A 16,745-nucleotide genomic window follows, 5' to 3' on the forward strand; every position below is an offset into this window, starting at 1 on the left:
ATTGTCTAGCGCTTGAAGGCTGTTAATAATTAGGAACCCTGTAAGTGCACGACGTTTTGAACTTTACAAATGCTTTATTACCAAAAAAATGGCTTATACTGCGAAACGTCGCAATTTTGTAGATTATTTAAAACGCAAAGCAAATTCTTCTTTAACGCCCACGAGACCGTTATACAGTGGTAACTTAAAAGCGTTCTCTTTTCGTTTCCAGTCCCAAGTGGTGCTCCTCGCAGACTCAACTGCAAAGTTGTGAATTCATCTGCTATTGTTGTCACCTGGCAAAAGCCGTTGCAGCAGCAGGATGGCCGTATTCAAGGATATACGGTGTTTTACACGAAAGTTGATGACCAAGGAAATCAATTAAATCCACCGGCTATGACGCAAGTGATGCACACTCAAAGCGAAAACGATTTGGTAAATTCAGTTCAAATATACAGTTTTCTCTCTAACAATTTGAGTTAAAGCTACACAGCATTACCGTCCCTAAGTACTGTTTGTCGCGCCACAACCAGCGTTTCCAGTTGAAGCATGGGTGTGAAATCTTAGAAAGTTACCAATAATTGGACGTAAGATAAGAAGAGCTGGAACGCGTAGACACTAGGTATTTCGCTGGGGATTTCTTCTTCTTCATCCGTATACTGGTTCTAAAAATGGAGTTTGTTTGTGAAATCCAAAAGTGTGACCATTCCAGACATTCCAACCCTCCAGATTTGATCGGGAGTCTTCCGATTTGATTTGTTGCCTCCCGCTCTCCCAATTTTTATCAGATTTTCCCGATTTATCATAAATTTCTGAGAACAAGAAAAAATTACTTATCTTAAGTATTTTTTTGCGATCTGAGTGTAAAAGGTTGCGTCTTACACTTTCTTATCCTATAATGTCTTGCCAAGTCTGTCCATTGAACACCCCGTGTTGTACAAACTCATAAGACCAGCAGTCGTACTTCATTTAGCAGCTCCAAAAATGGCGGACAAGTATTTCTACCTTAAAGAAAATGATGTCAAAATGCAAGAAATGCCACTTAAGAGAAACTCAATTTGCAAAATTTCCTGTCGGGATACCCCCAGAACCCCCTACGGGCTCGCGCCCTAGTCTCTCATGCTTCACCGGAAGTAAAATTGAATTGAATTGAAATTTTCCTGTTCGTCTTAGGTCCTCGTTTTAACGAAGCTTGACCCGGACACTACATACCACATCAAAGTTGCAGCTTACACCGTTAAGGGAGACGGACCAGGCAGTATTCCTCAAGAGGCGAAAACCTTTCCTAAACTTCCCGACCCACCGTACATCTTCCAGAGGCCAACGTCAACTTCCGATATATTGATTCGTTGGAGAACTGTGGACACTGATGTGATGTCGTTCAAGCTTAGATACGGCAAGTCACTGAGGACACTTAGAGGAAGGCAGATGGAAGAACTTAAAATGAAGGAAATGGCATTTTTGCCACGGACCAACAGTCACATTTTCAAAGGATTAGGTAGGTCATGTGACGTGCACGGCAAACCGAGGCTAAATTATCGTTAAAAAAAAACATTGAAAAACCCGGAGTCATTCGACACCGGAGAAGAAAAGCGTGTCATGTAAGCGTTGTAGAGTATGCATCGGAGGCTGGGAACATGATACCCAATAGCCAGCCAGAGTTGCTCTTGATATTTGGCAGCCACATCCTGACTTCTTATTTATAATTTCCACAGATCCAGGGGTATGGTATCTTTTCAAGGTATCCGTACAAAATAAGGTAGGATGGTCAACAGAGAAATTCGTCTGGGTCCAAACTCCTTCAGCACCCCCCACGGGTCCTCCGTTAGACGTTAGAGCCTCTACCCAATCATCAACCAAAATTCTAGTCACGTGGAAAAAGCCAGACGAATGGAAGAGAAACGGGCCGTTGATCGGTTATTCTGTAGTTTATAATCCACTGGACCACAAGGAAGCGACACTGGCGAAAAATGCCACCAATCCGAACCAAACGAGCCTCAACATAACGGACCTGATGATGTACACTGATTATGAGATTCGCGTCCGAGCCCTCGGCATAAAGGGTCCTGGACCTCTGAGTCTACATGTTATTGTCAAGACCGCTGAAGGAGGTAACGTGTCTAATTACGATAATGAGTTGATGAGAAGCACTAAACGCACGTTTTAGCATTAGAGAGACGCACTCTTTCTCGATAACCCCTCTTCTAAAAAGGAAATTTTGTGATGACGTCAGTAAATTGTGCATTTGTAAAAGTAAACGCTTTCACACGTAGTTTAATTTAATGTAATGCCAATAAAATGACCGTTTATTTAATGCATAAAATCATCCACATTAATGTAAGCTGTTAAATTAAGATCGTTGGACGCCTTCGCAGGATTTTCATGCGTTTATGTTGCGAATCTCGTCTCTGTCAAAAGGACCGCTGCGTGACAAACCTAGCAACTTCTTGGAAGGCGTTCCTTGCTATGTGTCAGTGTGTAACGCTTCCTCTATTGCTTTCAGCTCCCAGTCCACCTCGTAAACTCCAAGCTGAAGCCCGTACCACCGATAAAATTAATGTGTCGTGGAAACCTCCCCAGTTCCCCTATGGCGTGGTGTCGAGTTATTTAGTAATCTACTCCAGCGACATAAACCTCCCACAATCCCAGTGGAGCTCGACGGAAGTCAAAGGAGTGTCTACTAGTTTAAGGGCACTATCACGTGACACAAAGTACTGGATTCGCGTGGCGGCTAGGACATCCGCTGGCCAGGGCAATTACTCTTTAGAAGTCTCCGAAAAGACACTTAAATACGACTGTAAGTAGCGTGAGCCTACGGTAACTTGTGTCAGTGAAAAGCACGTCAACCAGATTACACCAACACGCCTTTTTAACCGACCATTTTGACACCCATACGAACTCATGATACATCGTTCTTCACATGGCAAGCTCATTAGAAAACGAGTCATAACGTACTGGGCCGAGGTGTTCGAAGTCGATTAGGCAACCTATTGATCGCTCTGGAAGAGGATTGGTTGCACACCTTGTTTTGAACGATTCGGCCTTGGATGACTTCGTTCCTTCCAAATAATGGAAACCTCTTGGGCCCGAAAAGCTATTTAAAAACAATCTCTTTATTCTTTTTCTTAAGTCCGGTCTTTTGACCGCTTTGTCCAGGCGGAAAAGCAAAATAAGAGGGAAATTTTACAGGCTAAGACGTTTTCCTTTGGAAAATGAAGAACGGCACCGTATTTGTTTCCAGAATTTTGAGAAATGCATGCATTTTTTAGAAAATTTGTTGACACCAAAGTTAATATGAGAGAAACTGGCTTCATGGGATACTATATACTCTTCTTTATTTCGCGTTTCCTTTTCCTCATTCTGTTTTTTTTTTCTCAGCTATACGGTACACTCAACCAATTAATTTAGTTTTAATTGTTGCTTTGTGCCGTGGTGCGTGTGTGTGTGTGTGTTCTCTGCTTTTTGAATGTTTGTCGCCATTGTGAGCCCTTAAAGTAAATTTGAACGAAATCATCTGTCATTTTATACTGGATAGTAAAATACACTTTACATGAGTTAGCTGGCCAAAACACATTTTACAACGGGTCTGTCAAATTATTTTATAGTGCCAGACGTTTGTCGAGATCTACAGGCCAGTTCAACAGGAAGCGAGTCAATTTCCATAAACTGGAAGCCACCGAAAATCGATGCCGGTGTAACCAAGTACAAGGTAATACACTGAGAGTTACAGGTTGAGCAAAAGAAAGTTGACTATTGTGACATTTGTAGAATCACCTTGCATGCTCAAGAAACATCTTGTTAGGAACGTCGCTTAACAATCTTGATGACATAAACTGTATTTGAGAAGAGTATTGCTAAGTAGCTCTCATTTGAATGGAAACGCTTTAGGATTTCACCCCTCACAAAATCTTAGTCGTGCGTTTTTGATGGTGCAGACAAGTGAAGTTAGAACCACCTTGAACATCATAATAAACAGAAAAGTACTGCTCAGTAGCTTTCATTTGAATGGTCACATTTAAGGATTTCACCCACAGACTCAAAAGATAGAACCACCTTGTACATCATAATAAACAGCACCACAGGAAAGTACTGGTCAGTAGTTTTCATTTGAATGGTCACACTTTAGGATTTCACCCGCAGACTCAAAAGATAGAACCACCTTGTACAGCATAATAAACAGCACCACAGGAAAGTACTACTCTGTAGCTTTCATTTGAATGGTCACACTTCAGGATTTCACTCACAGACTCAAAAGTTAGAACCATCTTGTACATCATAATAAACAGCACTACAGGAAAGTACTGCTCAGTAGCTTTCATTTGAATGGTCACACTTAAGGATTTCACCCACAGACACAAAGGGTTGATGAGCAATAGAGCAAAAGGACTAGAAATCATGTTAAAAGTAAACGGATTGGCGATATATAACAACTGTATTATTTTCCCTCTTTAGATTTCATATTCGGGCTCAAAATACTACCTAGAAAATGATGTAAGGAAAAAACTGTCGCACAACAAAGAGATTGAGGTGGATGCGGCAACAGTGGGAAGTCAGCGTCACACTATTGACGGACTTGTGCCTCACACCTTGTACAAGGTAAAAGTAAAGGCTGCCAACACTATGGGCGATGGACCCAGCATTCAGATAACTGTACAAACAGACGAAGGAAATCCACCACCTTTAAATAGACCTGCTATCATTCAGAATGAAATGACTGATGAGTTTATTCCTATGGAACTGGAAACCGCGTCTGAAAGAAATGGACCTATCAGGTAAGTTAAAAATGAAAGAGAGCTTCTAAGAAACGTTTCTTCAATGAGATGAGAATAAGGAACCGTAAGCAAGGACGACGACCACCGCTACGAGAACTAGGAGCCTCCCAATGCATTATATCCTTGAGTCAACCTTTGCCCGTATCTTTCTATTTGTAGAACTAATCCTTCAGCAGGAGACTCACATTTACAACAATTTACATCAATTTGCACACATTGTTTTTGCTATTTTTGTCTTTGTTCCACAATAACTTTATTCTGATTGCCAGGCCATTCTAAACAGTGTGTGCAGAGCCGAAGAACTCGTGGCGTTCTAAAAATAGAAAGATACGAGCAGAGGTTGACTCATAGGGCTTGTATGGGAGAGGCAAGCTCCTACTCATTCGCTCGTGTTCCTGTTATTGTAATAATTTTGCGACCACTCCTAAGTCGCTCGGCATGGTAAGTGTGAGGTCCACATTCCAAGAATAAAATTGGTGAGAACGGTGTGGATATTGAGAGAGAAAATTGAGAAATTCGTCGTCAGGTGCTCTCGTCCTCCACATGACGTCAAATTTGATCATTTCACGTCGTTGTCAAGATGAGAACATCAAAAAATGTATCAAAACGTGAGACGCACGTGCAGGGCGTGCAGAACTATTGTTGTTGCTAATTAAACCTTATTGTTTTGTGGCGTTCTCGTAGCCGTCGTCGTCGTCCTCCTTGCTTAAGGTTCCTCGTGATGATAATGACGATGATGATGATGATGACGATGACGATAATGATGATGATAACGATAACGATAACGATAACGATAACGATAATGATGATGATGTTGACGTCGATGACGCTGGTGATGACGATGATTATAACGATGATGATGATGACGATGATGATGACGATAACGATGACGATAACGATAACGATGATGATGGTGACGGCAACGACATATTCCCTGTTGAATTGTATCTACAAGAACGCGGATCACTCACTTTTCACCTTTGGTAAAGTAAAATGGAAATGCAACTCACAATTTTGCGTTGCATTGCACACAGTTATTACTTAATCATCGTTGTGCCGCTGGGCAACAGCAACCAACTACCACAAGACAGGGAGCCGGATGATTACTTCAAGGAAGTAAGACGCCGCAGGCGCGAGATTAAGAGTGCAAGTGAAAAACCTTACATTGCCGCCAAATTTCGTACAGCTGATCTTCCCAAGAGATTTAACGTTGGTGACAGGAGCTCCAATAACCGCTTTGGGTATAACAACAAGGAGTTAACCAAAGGAGCTTACTACACCATATTTACAAGAGCTTACGTGGAAACCAACAAAGGGGTAAGTGCAGAATTAGTTCACAAAAACTTCAAAGCGTACGATCCTCAATTATTTATGTTTGCAGAGGTGTTGAAGCACTGCTAAAAATTATATTTGCTGTGAATGCCATTGCGTGAGTCTGTTCGATTGGAGCAGGGTTGACAGCATAGTGGTGAGAGCGCTCGCCTCCTAGCAGTGTGGCCCAGGTTCGATTCCCATGGTGTCCGGCACACGTGGGTTGTCGCTTCTCTCCTCTGCTCATAGAGGTATCAGTCCAGTTCTCCCCCTTCCTCAAAACCGGCCTACCATTTGATATGTGTTAAGTTGATTTCTGCACAGTGCCCCCATTACAGGTGACGCTTAAATTAAATTAATCTCATCAAAAAGACGAGCCAAAAAGCGCAGCTGAGAGATCCACAGCGATCTGCAACGTTGAGCTAGTAATCGCCCCTGCAGCATGCAAAGGGTGCCCCCAATAGCTTTAGTTTGTAACACTGCTGGCCAGCAATGCCTTGATTTTAACTTTGCCTAAATTTCATTTAGCCACCTTTGACTGAAAATTTTTTTTCCATCTTTATTCTTAGGAGGCGCTGTTTACGTCAAGTCCTTTCTCGACTCCTGTTAAATTTGGTGAGAATCTGATTATATTGTGCATTTAATTCTTTAAAAGCTGTACCACGTGACATAATGTGCAAAGGGGATAACCAAAACTTTTTCTTTCCTTCGATCCCTGACAGATATACACTGACCTGTGGTAATTACATTTATATTGCTTATGTTATTGTTTAAAGGTAACGAGGGTGGTGACGAAGGACGCGCTGGAGCCAGGAAAGACCCGGAGCCGCACGAAGGAGAAGGACTGAACCTGATTTTCATTATTATTCCAGTTGTTGCCGTTATAGTGATCACAGCATTAGTAGCGCTTACGATATATTTATGCAGAAGGTAGGAATAGACTACTCTGGCCTTGCTTGTTTTTTATTTCTTTTACTTAATCTCTCTTTCTATTCGTCGGTTTGTCCGTCCGTTCCTTCGTTCGCCTCTCGTTCACCAATTTATTCTTTCTTCGTTTCTTTCTTTTACTTGTGTTCTCTTTTTCTTTTGTTTCTTCATTCTTTTTCAATTCAGTTCTCAAATGATAATTTCCTTCATTCGACTCCTATTATACAAGCCTTTTTTATGCTTCGGAAATGCATTATGTCACAAGGTAAAACTCTCATTTCAGGAAACAAAGGCGAAAGCAAGGAAGTATCAAAAAAACGAAAACGAGAACGAAGTCCATGGATGAGGAAAAGTCAGAACCTTCTGACCCCGTAGAACTAAAAAGATTGACTATACAGACTCCAGGCATGATGGATCACCCTCCCATCCCAGTCAATGAACTATTCAAACGCATCGACGATATGAGGGCTGAGAGCAATTCCAAGTTTAGGCAAGAATACGAGGTACATGATCCAAAATAATAAACGATGGGCACGCAAGGCGTGCGAGACTTTGAGCGTGAAATCAGTGGATCATATCCACTCAGCTATTCCTCTTACTAAACGTTTGGCTCTATGAGTAATATGTGCTAGGAAACCACTTTAGCGTTTTGCCCCGACTTCACTGGCAGAAAAAGAACATGCAAAGCGTACTGCAACAATTTGATACCATCTTACCGAGCCTTCACCGATGTTTAGGCAATAGTTTGCGAAGTTGCGCATTTAAAGGTGACAAATATAAAAGCTTAGCAGAATAAAACCACAAGAATGTCAACGAAAAAGATTGTTCTCTTAAAGGTCTGATCTACGGGATTTCGACCGTTGTTTTGATAGATACTGTTTTCTTCTTTGTATAGTCTATCGAGCCAGGGCAGACCTTTACTTCCGATGCTTCGCAGCAGGATTACAACAGACCTAAGAACCGATATCCCAATATCCTTGCATGTGAGTACTGATAATGCTACTGTGATGCCTGTGTCACTTCCAAGCAAACTGTCAACTTCAGTTGCTAACTATAATCATTTCTCTCCTTCTTCAGTTGACCATTCACGTGTACATTTGTCAATCACTGATGAGATCCCAGGATCTGATTACATAAATGCTAATTTCTGTGACGTAAGTACAGTCATCTTCATTGTCTCCCATTTGTTTCATAAATGTTGTCACAAGTTGAACCCAGCAAGTAAAATTAGCCGTTTTTACTTACCTTCTTTGAAATACCAAAGCTTTCATTGCCCTGCTTTCCCAAACCAGTTTTTGTTTATGATAAAGGCACAAGACGACGGGAAAGGAAAGGAAAGGAACTTTACGTGTCTAGTCGTTCTAGCGCTGGAGCGCTAATCGGGGACACTGTGAACTAAAATTAACAATTAACGCAAATCAAGAAAGCTCGAAGATAGCTTTCTTTTATTTGGACCCCTAAACCGGTTTCACAGACGACAAAGGCACACGGGGATTGAAACGTAGCAAAAAGTCGAGACTAGGACTGCGATCCAAGGTTTCGACTTGAAATTAATCGTATGTTGTTACCATTTCAGGGTTATAGGAAAGAAAATGCCTACATTGCAACTCAAGGTAACCTCACTCCTTTATGACTTCTGATTCGTTGCGTAGTTTTTTTGAAATCTCGTTTGTCAGTCTTGATGACGTCACATGGATGCATGACCCTACCACGTGCTAACCACGCGCTTCGAAACGGATTGGTGGGATAAAGACAAAAGCCGATGAACTAGGCTAATTGATACCAAGTGTAATGCCTTTCGCTCTTGATTGGCGTCACGCCGGTCAAGTTGAACACCCGGAATTTAAACTTTGTCCTATTTCGCTTAAACATTAGGTCCTCTGGAAGACACCACAGAAGATTTCTGGCGAATGATTTGGGAGCACAAAACTTTTACTATTGTCATGCTGACGGACCTAGAGGAGCGCGGAAGGGTAAGTGACGACTCTTAGTTACAAAGTAACTAAGACATTAGAACAAAAAAAGTATAACAAAATGCAAACCAGTTTGAATGAGAGATACTTGCTGAAACAGACCATTGATTCCTGTTTTGGAGACGGATGTCTAAGAAAGACACATTAGTTGTTGAAAACGTTGGATGGGTGTTTTAAAGTTTTTGTGATGACCCTCCCCTCTTCGCTCCTGTATATATTTTTTATTGTTGATACTTTGATGATGTATTTATTGTATTATCTGTGTGGCAAATTCATAAATAATGAAATAAAATTGTCGTAAATGTCACGGCTGCCACGGCAAAATTTAAAAAAAATGAAATGTATAAAAAAAGATGAGATTTATTAAACGTTGACCAGAAGTCGTTCCAAATGTCATGACAGTACCCCTATAAAGACCGATGTTCCAATTAGTTAGCCACGCTGCCTCTATGGATTGCGGAAGTGAAATCCAGTTGGTGATCAGCTGGATTTGACCTAGGATCATCTGTATTCAAATTAAGGGTCCTGACCATTGAGCAAACTCGCTTCCTTGACCCAAGAATCAAAAGATAATATCTTTCTGGCTATTGTTTGCAGGTAAAATGCGAGCAGTATTGGCCGAATGAAGGAACAGGATTATATGGCGAAATCGAGGTCACTGTTACCGACTGGGTTGAACTCGTTAACTACGCCATTACAACGCTACAAGTTTGCAAGGTAAATGCGCATATGATATAGCAGGTTTGCCCTTGTTTCGATGTCGATGTCGTTTGTATTCAACTAATTGACTAAAAGGAAATTTCTCATTTTCCTGGGGTTATTTTTGCACGGGTTAATTAAGTTAACCCTTTCACTCCCGTGAAAGCCACTTTTAGGTGCTGCGTGGTATACTAGAGCGGTTTTCAATTGAGTGTCGTAAAACTAATACAAAGTAATTACTTCGACCAATCAGAGCAGATGCAAACAGCGTAATGAACCAATCCAAATTCGTAGCAATTCCGTGTAACTTGCTCAAAGCGCGGGAAAAATCGCGCGATCAAGTCGCGATTGCTTTTGCTTTTCCTTTTCATTGGTTGATAAACTGTAGATCGAGATTTTTAAACCAGTCACAAAGCGTAGCAATTGCACTCGCGATAGTCAATTGAAAATTGCCCTATCGTGGTAATGCCAGACGATTGATTTTACTCGTCATTAGGGGCTCCCCATTTGTATAGTTTGTCTTGAGTTGGTACCTGACTTCTGTTAACCTTGTAGCTATTTTCTCGTATCATTATCCCCGTCATTTATCTAGAGGCGTTAATTGTAATTTATCAATAGACCACAAGTTTCTATGGCTGATAAACCACGAGGGATGTTGGTAGAACACGAGAAGAATTCGTAAATCACGAGCCGCATGCGAGTGATTTACGAATTCTTCTCGTGTTCTTCCAACATCCCAAGTGGTTTATCATGCCTATAAACCATAGAAACCTGTGGTCTATTGCTTTTATATAATAATTCGGAAGACGCGCGATTTTTCCATGAGTTTACTGGCACAATACAACGTAACTGATTGACCAATCAGAGCGCGCGCATTGATTTGGTTATTATATAAACATAACTAGACACTGTTGTTGTTGTCTGATGATTAGTAAACAAGAAATCGTGATGACAGATCCTTACTTCCATATTGAATACGACTTTTTGGTGTCCTTGTTTTCTTCACCAGAAAGGAGCACCGCACCGAGAAGTGAAACATTTCCAGTTCACAGGTTGGCCAGACCATGGTGTTCCACCTCATCCCACTCCTTTCTTAGCTTTCCTTAGAAGAGTGCGGTTCTACAATCCCACGGACGCAGGTCCCATAGTCGTACACTGCAGGTAAGTCAACCGGTTTATACCTTGATTTCTTGTAGGATACAGACTTGATCGTTAACTATCACAAACGACCTAGGTGATCAAATGTACTAAATGTCCTCAACTAGAGTTCGCTTGATATTCATTAATCACAAGAGTGGTTGGTACCAACTTGTTAATTTGTCGCACAAAAGTCTTCTCTTTCGCGACGAGGGAGGTCCTTCTTTTTCGGGATTTGTCTCTACAATGCCGCCCAATAGCCAGTCAAGTCGCGGCTAGTTCTTGTAGCTGGCAGAAAGCGCGGAAAAGCATGGATAATCAGGCAGCAGCGGATTTTGGTTTTCCTTCTGCGTGGTTGGTAAAAGGCACGAGAGTCTTTGTCAAATCAATGAGCCTTAGTCCGACTCAAAACCTCCCACAACTCTTGAACTTTAAAAACTAACAACACGTTTATTTGGCTTGCAGTGCTGGTGTTGGTCGTACGGCTTGTTTCATCGTTATCGACTCCATGTTGGAAAGACTTAAACACGAGGATACTGTTGACATATACGGTCACGTGACTGTGCTGAGAACGCAGCGTAACTACATGGTTCAAACTGAGGTAAGTATAAATACTTGTTAAAGTTTCAATTAATACAAAATAATGGCAGGATTCGCTTTAGAAAGAACACTGTTACGGTGTTAAAAGACACATAATCAGGCACCGGTTTTTCAAAGAATGAATATGTTCCTAAATGCTAATAATCAAGAGCATGACAATTTTAATAAGCGTCTTCTTCCTCTATTGACATTGATTTATCCGTTGGGTATATCAATATGCACTTCTCAACAGCCGAGGCCAGAGACTTAGAAGACTGTTTCTTTTTCATCAATCCCCTCAAACCTCTCTTTCCGACGTTCTTCACAGAAAGGACCTGGGAACCCAAGTGGAGGCCAGAATAGCCTTTAGTTTGACTTGTAAAATCTATGAGGAATGTAGGGCGATCTCAAATATGAGATCTCGAAACTCGAAAGTTGAGGTCACTGCTTTCACACACTTATCCCTGCTACCCTTGTGCAGTGACATGGTCCAACAAAGCCTGTATTTAGGAACCACAGGAAATGGCATTAGTTGTTGCCGCAACTTTGCCAACATGTCGAAGCTAACAAAATATAGTGGCCATTATAAGAAATGACATCGCAGCGTGTCTTCACGTCTCTCGTTCATTTCTTAACACTTTTTATCTTCCCTCGTTCAGGAACAATACAAATTTATCCACGATGCGCTACTAGAAGCAGTCACTTGTGGTACCACCGAAGTGCACGCAAGAAATCTTCTACAACACATCAAACGACTCAGAGAACCCGTAGAGGGTGGAATGCTGGGTTTGACAGATGAGTTCAGAAAACTCAGTAATCCCAATCAAGCTCGTCGGGAAAAGCAGGGCGCAGGCAGCCTACCAATTAACAGATCAAAGAACAGAATTGCCAATATTATACCATGTAAGACACCTTTTTTTGCCATTTCATTTTGCTCTCAAGTTCTGTTTCCTAAAAGTCCCGAAACTTTTAAGCCGTATTGCCGGTGACATAAATCCCTCAGCATCTTCAGAAGGATGACGTTTCGAGGGGGTTACACTAAGCAATTATTTTATTTTTTTAAGGTTTTGAAGACATGTCCTTTCAGCTCCGAAGAGTGTCAAAACGTCAGAAATATTACCAAGTTTTTTTAACTTTAAATTTCTGGATGATTGATCCTTACATCTTGAAAACTAAACCTGATAGTCAGAACTTTTTCAAAAAGCTTGTCAATTTTTTTTGAATGTGAATGTGTTAAGTTGTTTGTTTCAAATGTTCAGCATGTTTTACTTTCGTTAATATCTAACTAATCGCTCTCTCTCTGGTTCTTTGTTAGACGAATCAAATAGAGTGGTGTTACTATCAGCTCGAGGATCCGAAGGCTCTGACTATATAAACGCTAGTTTTATTGATGTAAGTACTCCCCAAGCATATGAATTTGTTTCCCATGCATATCACATTAGAACTAGCCTGTGACCAGTCCCTTCAAAGTCATTCAAAGCAATCCAATCCTCTTGGCTATTTAGCTCTTAATGCATCATTGTATCAGGACCAACCCAGGACCAGGGGCCATCAATTCATGTTTTCACATGAGGGGAGGGGAGGGGAGGGGAGGGGAGGGCTGTTGATAGATAAAAAGACCCGCTCTTTCTCAAAACCATTATCAGCACTATTCGCTCGGCCTTGGTCGATTTAGATTCCCTGGCAGGGTTTAATTAAGATGGAGATCACGCGATTAAAGGCTCTCTGATCACACTTTTGCCGGAATATAATTTGCTAGAGGCATTGAGTTACTTAAACCAAAAATGGCTCTATGTGATAGTTTACCGTAACAACTCGATGGATTCGAGTATGTTTGAGCCTTGGAGTGAAAAATGCACTTATACATGTGAGGTGGTGGGCCTGCGATAATGAGAATAGGCCAAGCAACTGGTAAAAGGACAATTGAAAAATCAGACTGAACACTTCAACAATTACAGTGGGCACTTTGAAAATACTCAAGATCGATCCACATTACAGTACTGGATCACCAATTGATTAATCAAACTACTATTTAAGGTTGCATTCAATTGAAAAACGTTTATGATGTTGAACCACTTCCAATAATTTTTTAAGCACCAGTAAGACTTGTAATGGTGTTGTAAGACTTCACCACCATTCAACCACTTAATCTTTTACTCTTCGTTACAGGGCTATCGTCAGCGTTCCGCTTACATTGCTACCCAAGGTCCTATGGAAGACACTGCCGATGACTTTTGGAGAATGCTCATGGAGCAAGATTCCAACATAATTGTCATGTTGACGGAGCTCGAAGAAGGGAACAGGGTATGTTGGGTATTTTTATGGATGTAACACATTATTCAAGTTTGACATATTGTTAGATTCTTTCTTTGGGTTATACCATTTCTGAACCAAGCTCATTGTGTACTTACAGGAGCGTTGTTGCAAGTACTGGCCGACCGATCGTTCAGCCAAATATCAATACTACGTTGTGGACCCAGTTTCAGAACAAGATTGTACAACTTATGTCATCAGGGACTTCAAAGTCAAAGATGCTATGGTGAGTTGCCGTAAAGTGAAAAAGAAAATCATGGTAATAATGGTAGTTATGGTGACGACGATGATGTTGATGATGATGATGATGTTGATGACGATCACGACGACGATGACGATGACGATGACGATGACGATGATGATGATGATGATGATGATGATAATGATAATGATGACGATGATGTTGGTGACGATGATAATGAGGATGACAATGACATTGATGGTGGTGGTGGTGAAGACGACCCTGTTTCCCTCACGGCTGCTTCTAGCGGGAACATGAGCTTTAACGCACCGTAAACGGGAGATCGCCACTTGAATTGAGATGACAAGCTTACTGGTTTACTAACTTGTTTCTTTTCTGTATTGGGAGTCAGGATGGCTTAGTGGTGGGTTGATCCGAGGTCGTATGCGGGCTGAGTTTCAGTCGATCTCGATCTGACTCCGAAGGTTTTTCTCCGGGTTCTCCGGTTTTCCTCCCTCCTCAAAATCGATTCTCTCAGTTAATAAGATCCGGGCGGATACCCTCGAAAGGGATAACCTCTGGTATCTCTCTCTTTCATTGTATTACAATTAATAAAGTTTAGTTTCTTTCTTCTTCTTTCTTTCTTTCTTTCTTTCTTTCTATTTGCTAAACATTCTTTACATTTTGATTTCTCTTAGAGTGGTACGGTGCGAAATATCAAGCAGTTCCATTTCTTTGGTTGGTCTGATGACAGAATTTCAGAGAGTGGCGAAGGAATAGTAGATTTAATTGGTAAAGTTCAAAAAACGTACGAACAACAGGATGAGGTCGGTCCCATCACTGTACACTGCAGGTAAATAGTAGCGTAAATTCTCTTTGCAACATGTTTGTGAAGGTAGAAAGTAATAAGAAAAGATAAACTCCTCAACGAAGGAATAAGGAATTAGGTGTTTCGCAGACATAGCTGACAGGGTTTTCTAATAATTAAAATAATAATAATATCAAGAAGGTCACTTGAGATGATAACCCAAAAACAAGCATATTGCGAATGTATTTCGGTATCGTGAACTTCTGTGGCAATCAGCTCCAAAGCAATTTTTTTTTGTTCTTTTCATTGTATGAATAAATTCTGGCCAATCTTTTGCCTTGGCAATCCCTGTTAGGTTAAGTTGCATCAAGTTGATCTGCTTGGACAGCAGCAAATTGAAATAAACAATTTTGTTCTTTTTTTCTCAGCGATGGTATCGGAAGAACAGGTGTATTCTGCGCTCTGTATATCGTGCTAGAACGCATGCGCTGTGAGGGAGTTGTGGATTTGTTCCAGACTGTTAAACTTCTAAGAACTCAAAGACCCAACATGATTCAAAATCAGGTGTGTATGACGCGAAATTTGATATATTCATCTTTTTCGCATTTGAAAAAAACTGTTTATCCCCTGGATCTAACGATCGGGTAATCTTGCGAAACACAATTGACAGGCTCGCAAGCTTTTATTTGAATGGTTATAGAGGTTTTGCACAGCAGCCAGGTTTTTAAAAGTTCAGAGTAAATAAAAATTATTGAAACTATTATGACGATTATATAATAGCCAACAAAAAAAAGCCAAATAAATAAATAGCGACTGATTAAAATAATTTGTAACTCGTAATTAGTGGCCAACTTGTGTGCGCCTCTTTACAATATATCAATACATGCCTACGAGGCTTTATGGTTACACCAGGAGACTCAAAAGATAGAACCACCTTGCACAATGCACAGCACCATAGGAAAGTACTGCTCAGTAGCTTTCATTTGAATGGTCACACTTAAGGATTTCACCCACAGACTCAAAAGATAAAACCACCTTGTACAGCATCTAAAACAACACCACAGGAAAGTACTGCTCAGTGGCTTTCATTTGAGCAGTTGAGCATTTCAGGATTTCCTCTACAGACACGTCCTTGACCTTGAGCCAAACTACATAGCAAGCTGAAAAGGTACCACAGTAGCTTTCATATTAAATGCGGCAATCCAGGTTCTGTGTTCCGGGGTTCTCGCAGAATAAAGAAAATTCGTCTCCATTATAATTAAGTTTTTTTTTCTTTCTTTAGGATCAGTACATGTTCTGTTACCAAAAAGCTCTGGAATATCTCAGTTCATTCGACCACTACGCAGTGTAACATCAAGGTGAAGCAAGAGAAAATGAGGGGACAGAGAAGGAGGCTCTCGGTCCAGCCCTTGGGATATGTCATGTCCACGAAAGTTATTTTTAGACGAGCGGAAGTCTTCCGAGACGTCCGCATGCAGGCCAACCTCGGTCCGATGTTTGAAAGAAAATATATATTCATCAGCCTTCCACGTGCGCCATCATTTTCTCTTTTCATTAAGAACCTGAGAGCGAGGCAAGACTGCATGCGGACGTCTCAGAGGACAGACTTCCGCTAGAACAAAGACTTCCGCTCGTCTAAAAATAACTTTCGTGGACATAACATATCCCGGCCAACGCCTTGAGCCTCCCTCTCTGTCCCCTCGTTTTCTCTTGGGTGAAGAAATCAAGACACCATAGCAACAACGCTGAAGTGAGGTTGTCATGGAAAGGCTGAACTCCACATTTGATGCCGCGAAGAAACCTCGTAGACATAGAATCATGTAGTACAGTTTTCCTTCGTGAATAGATAACGAACATCGACTGTTACGTTATTCAGGAGACTACGACGAAGCAGTCTATTGCCAAGTCGTCGAGCGCATGCGTAGTGGAAAGATATTCAGTTGATGTGTGCATGCGTCAACCCTCCCGACCACCAAGTTAACTTAATCACTGAAACTTGATCAGATGGTTGAGAATTATTTATAAAGAGCATGTAAATGGCTAGCACATATGTTTAAGCGGACCTA

General features: G+C 41.1%; 1 protein-coding gene across 8 annotated transcripts in view; it reads left to right on the forward strand.

Moving 5' to 3' along the window:
- The window catches only part of LOC137974389 (receptor-type tyrosine-protein phosphatase delta-like), a 70,320-nt gene that overhangs the window by 53,082 nt on the left and 493 nt on the right, over window positions 1–16,745 (forward strand). For 7 of the 8 annotated variants that reach the window (XM_068821338.1, XM_068821339.1, XM_068821335.1 and 4 more), the window contains exons 12-35: window positions 212–414; window positions 1,153–1,477; window positions 1,695–2,090; window positions 2,483–2,776; window positions 3,585–3,688; window positions 4,432–4,751; window positions 5,786–6,068; window positions 6,632–6,677; window positions 6,839–6,992; window positions 7,273–7,492; window positions 7,885–7,972; window positions 8,067–8,143; window positions 8,566–8,602; window positions 8,865–8,962; window positions 9,560–9,679; window positions 10,671–10,822; window positions 11,264–11,399; window positions 12,037–12,280; window positions 12,693–12,769; window positions 13,547–13,681; window positions 13,791–13,916; window positions 14,570–14,724; window positions 15,108–15,243; window positions 15,962–16,745. The exon at window positions 15,962–16,745 is cut by the window's right edge and continues 493 nt beyond it. In XM_068821338.1, the coding sequence (XP_068677439.1) occupies window positions 212–414; window positions 1,153–1,477; window positions 1,695–2,090; window positions 2,483–2,776; window positions 3,585–3,688; window positions 4,432–4,751; window positions 5,786–6,068; window positions 6,632–6,677; window positions 6,839–6,992; window positions 7,273–7,492; window positions 7,885–7,972; window positions 8,067–8,143; window positions 8,566–8,602; window positions 8,865–8,962; window positions 9,560–9,679; window positions 10,671–10,822; window positions 11,264–11,399; window positions 12,037–12,280; window positions 12,693–12,769; window positions 13,547–13,681; window positions 13,791–13,916; window positions 14,570–14,724; window positions 15,108–15,243; window positions 15,962–16,030 (3,995 nt within the window). In that variant the 3' untranslated portion in view covers window positions 16,031–16,745. The remainder of the gene's footprint in view (window positions 1–211; window positions 415–1,152; window positions 1,478–1,694; window positions 2,091–2,482; window positions 2,777–3,584; window positions 3,689–4,431; window positions 4,752–5,785; window positions 6,069–6,631; window positions 6,678–6,838; window positions 6,993–7,272; window positions 7,493–7,884; window positions 7,973–8,066; window positions 8,144–8,565; window positions 8,603–8,864; window positions 8,963–9,559; window positions 9,680–10,670; window positions 10,823–11,263; window positions 11,400–12,036; window positions 12,281–12,692; window positions 12,770–13,546; window positions 13,682–13,790; window positions 13,917–14,569; window positions 14,725–15,107; window positions 15,244–15,961) is intronic. The other variant, XM_068821342.1, reaches the window with a different exon arrangement.

This window comes from Montipora foliosa, chromosome 10 (assembly GCF_036669935.1).
Source record: "Montipora foliosa isolate CH-2021 chromosome 10, ASM3666993v2, whole genome shotgun sequence".
Taxonomy (NCBI): domain Eukaryota; kingdom Metazoa; phylum Cnidaria; class Anthozoa; order Scleractinia; family Acroporidae; genus Montipora; species Montipora foliosa.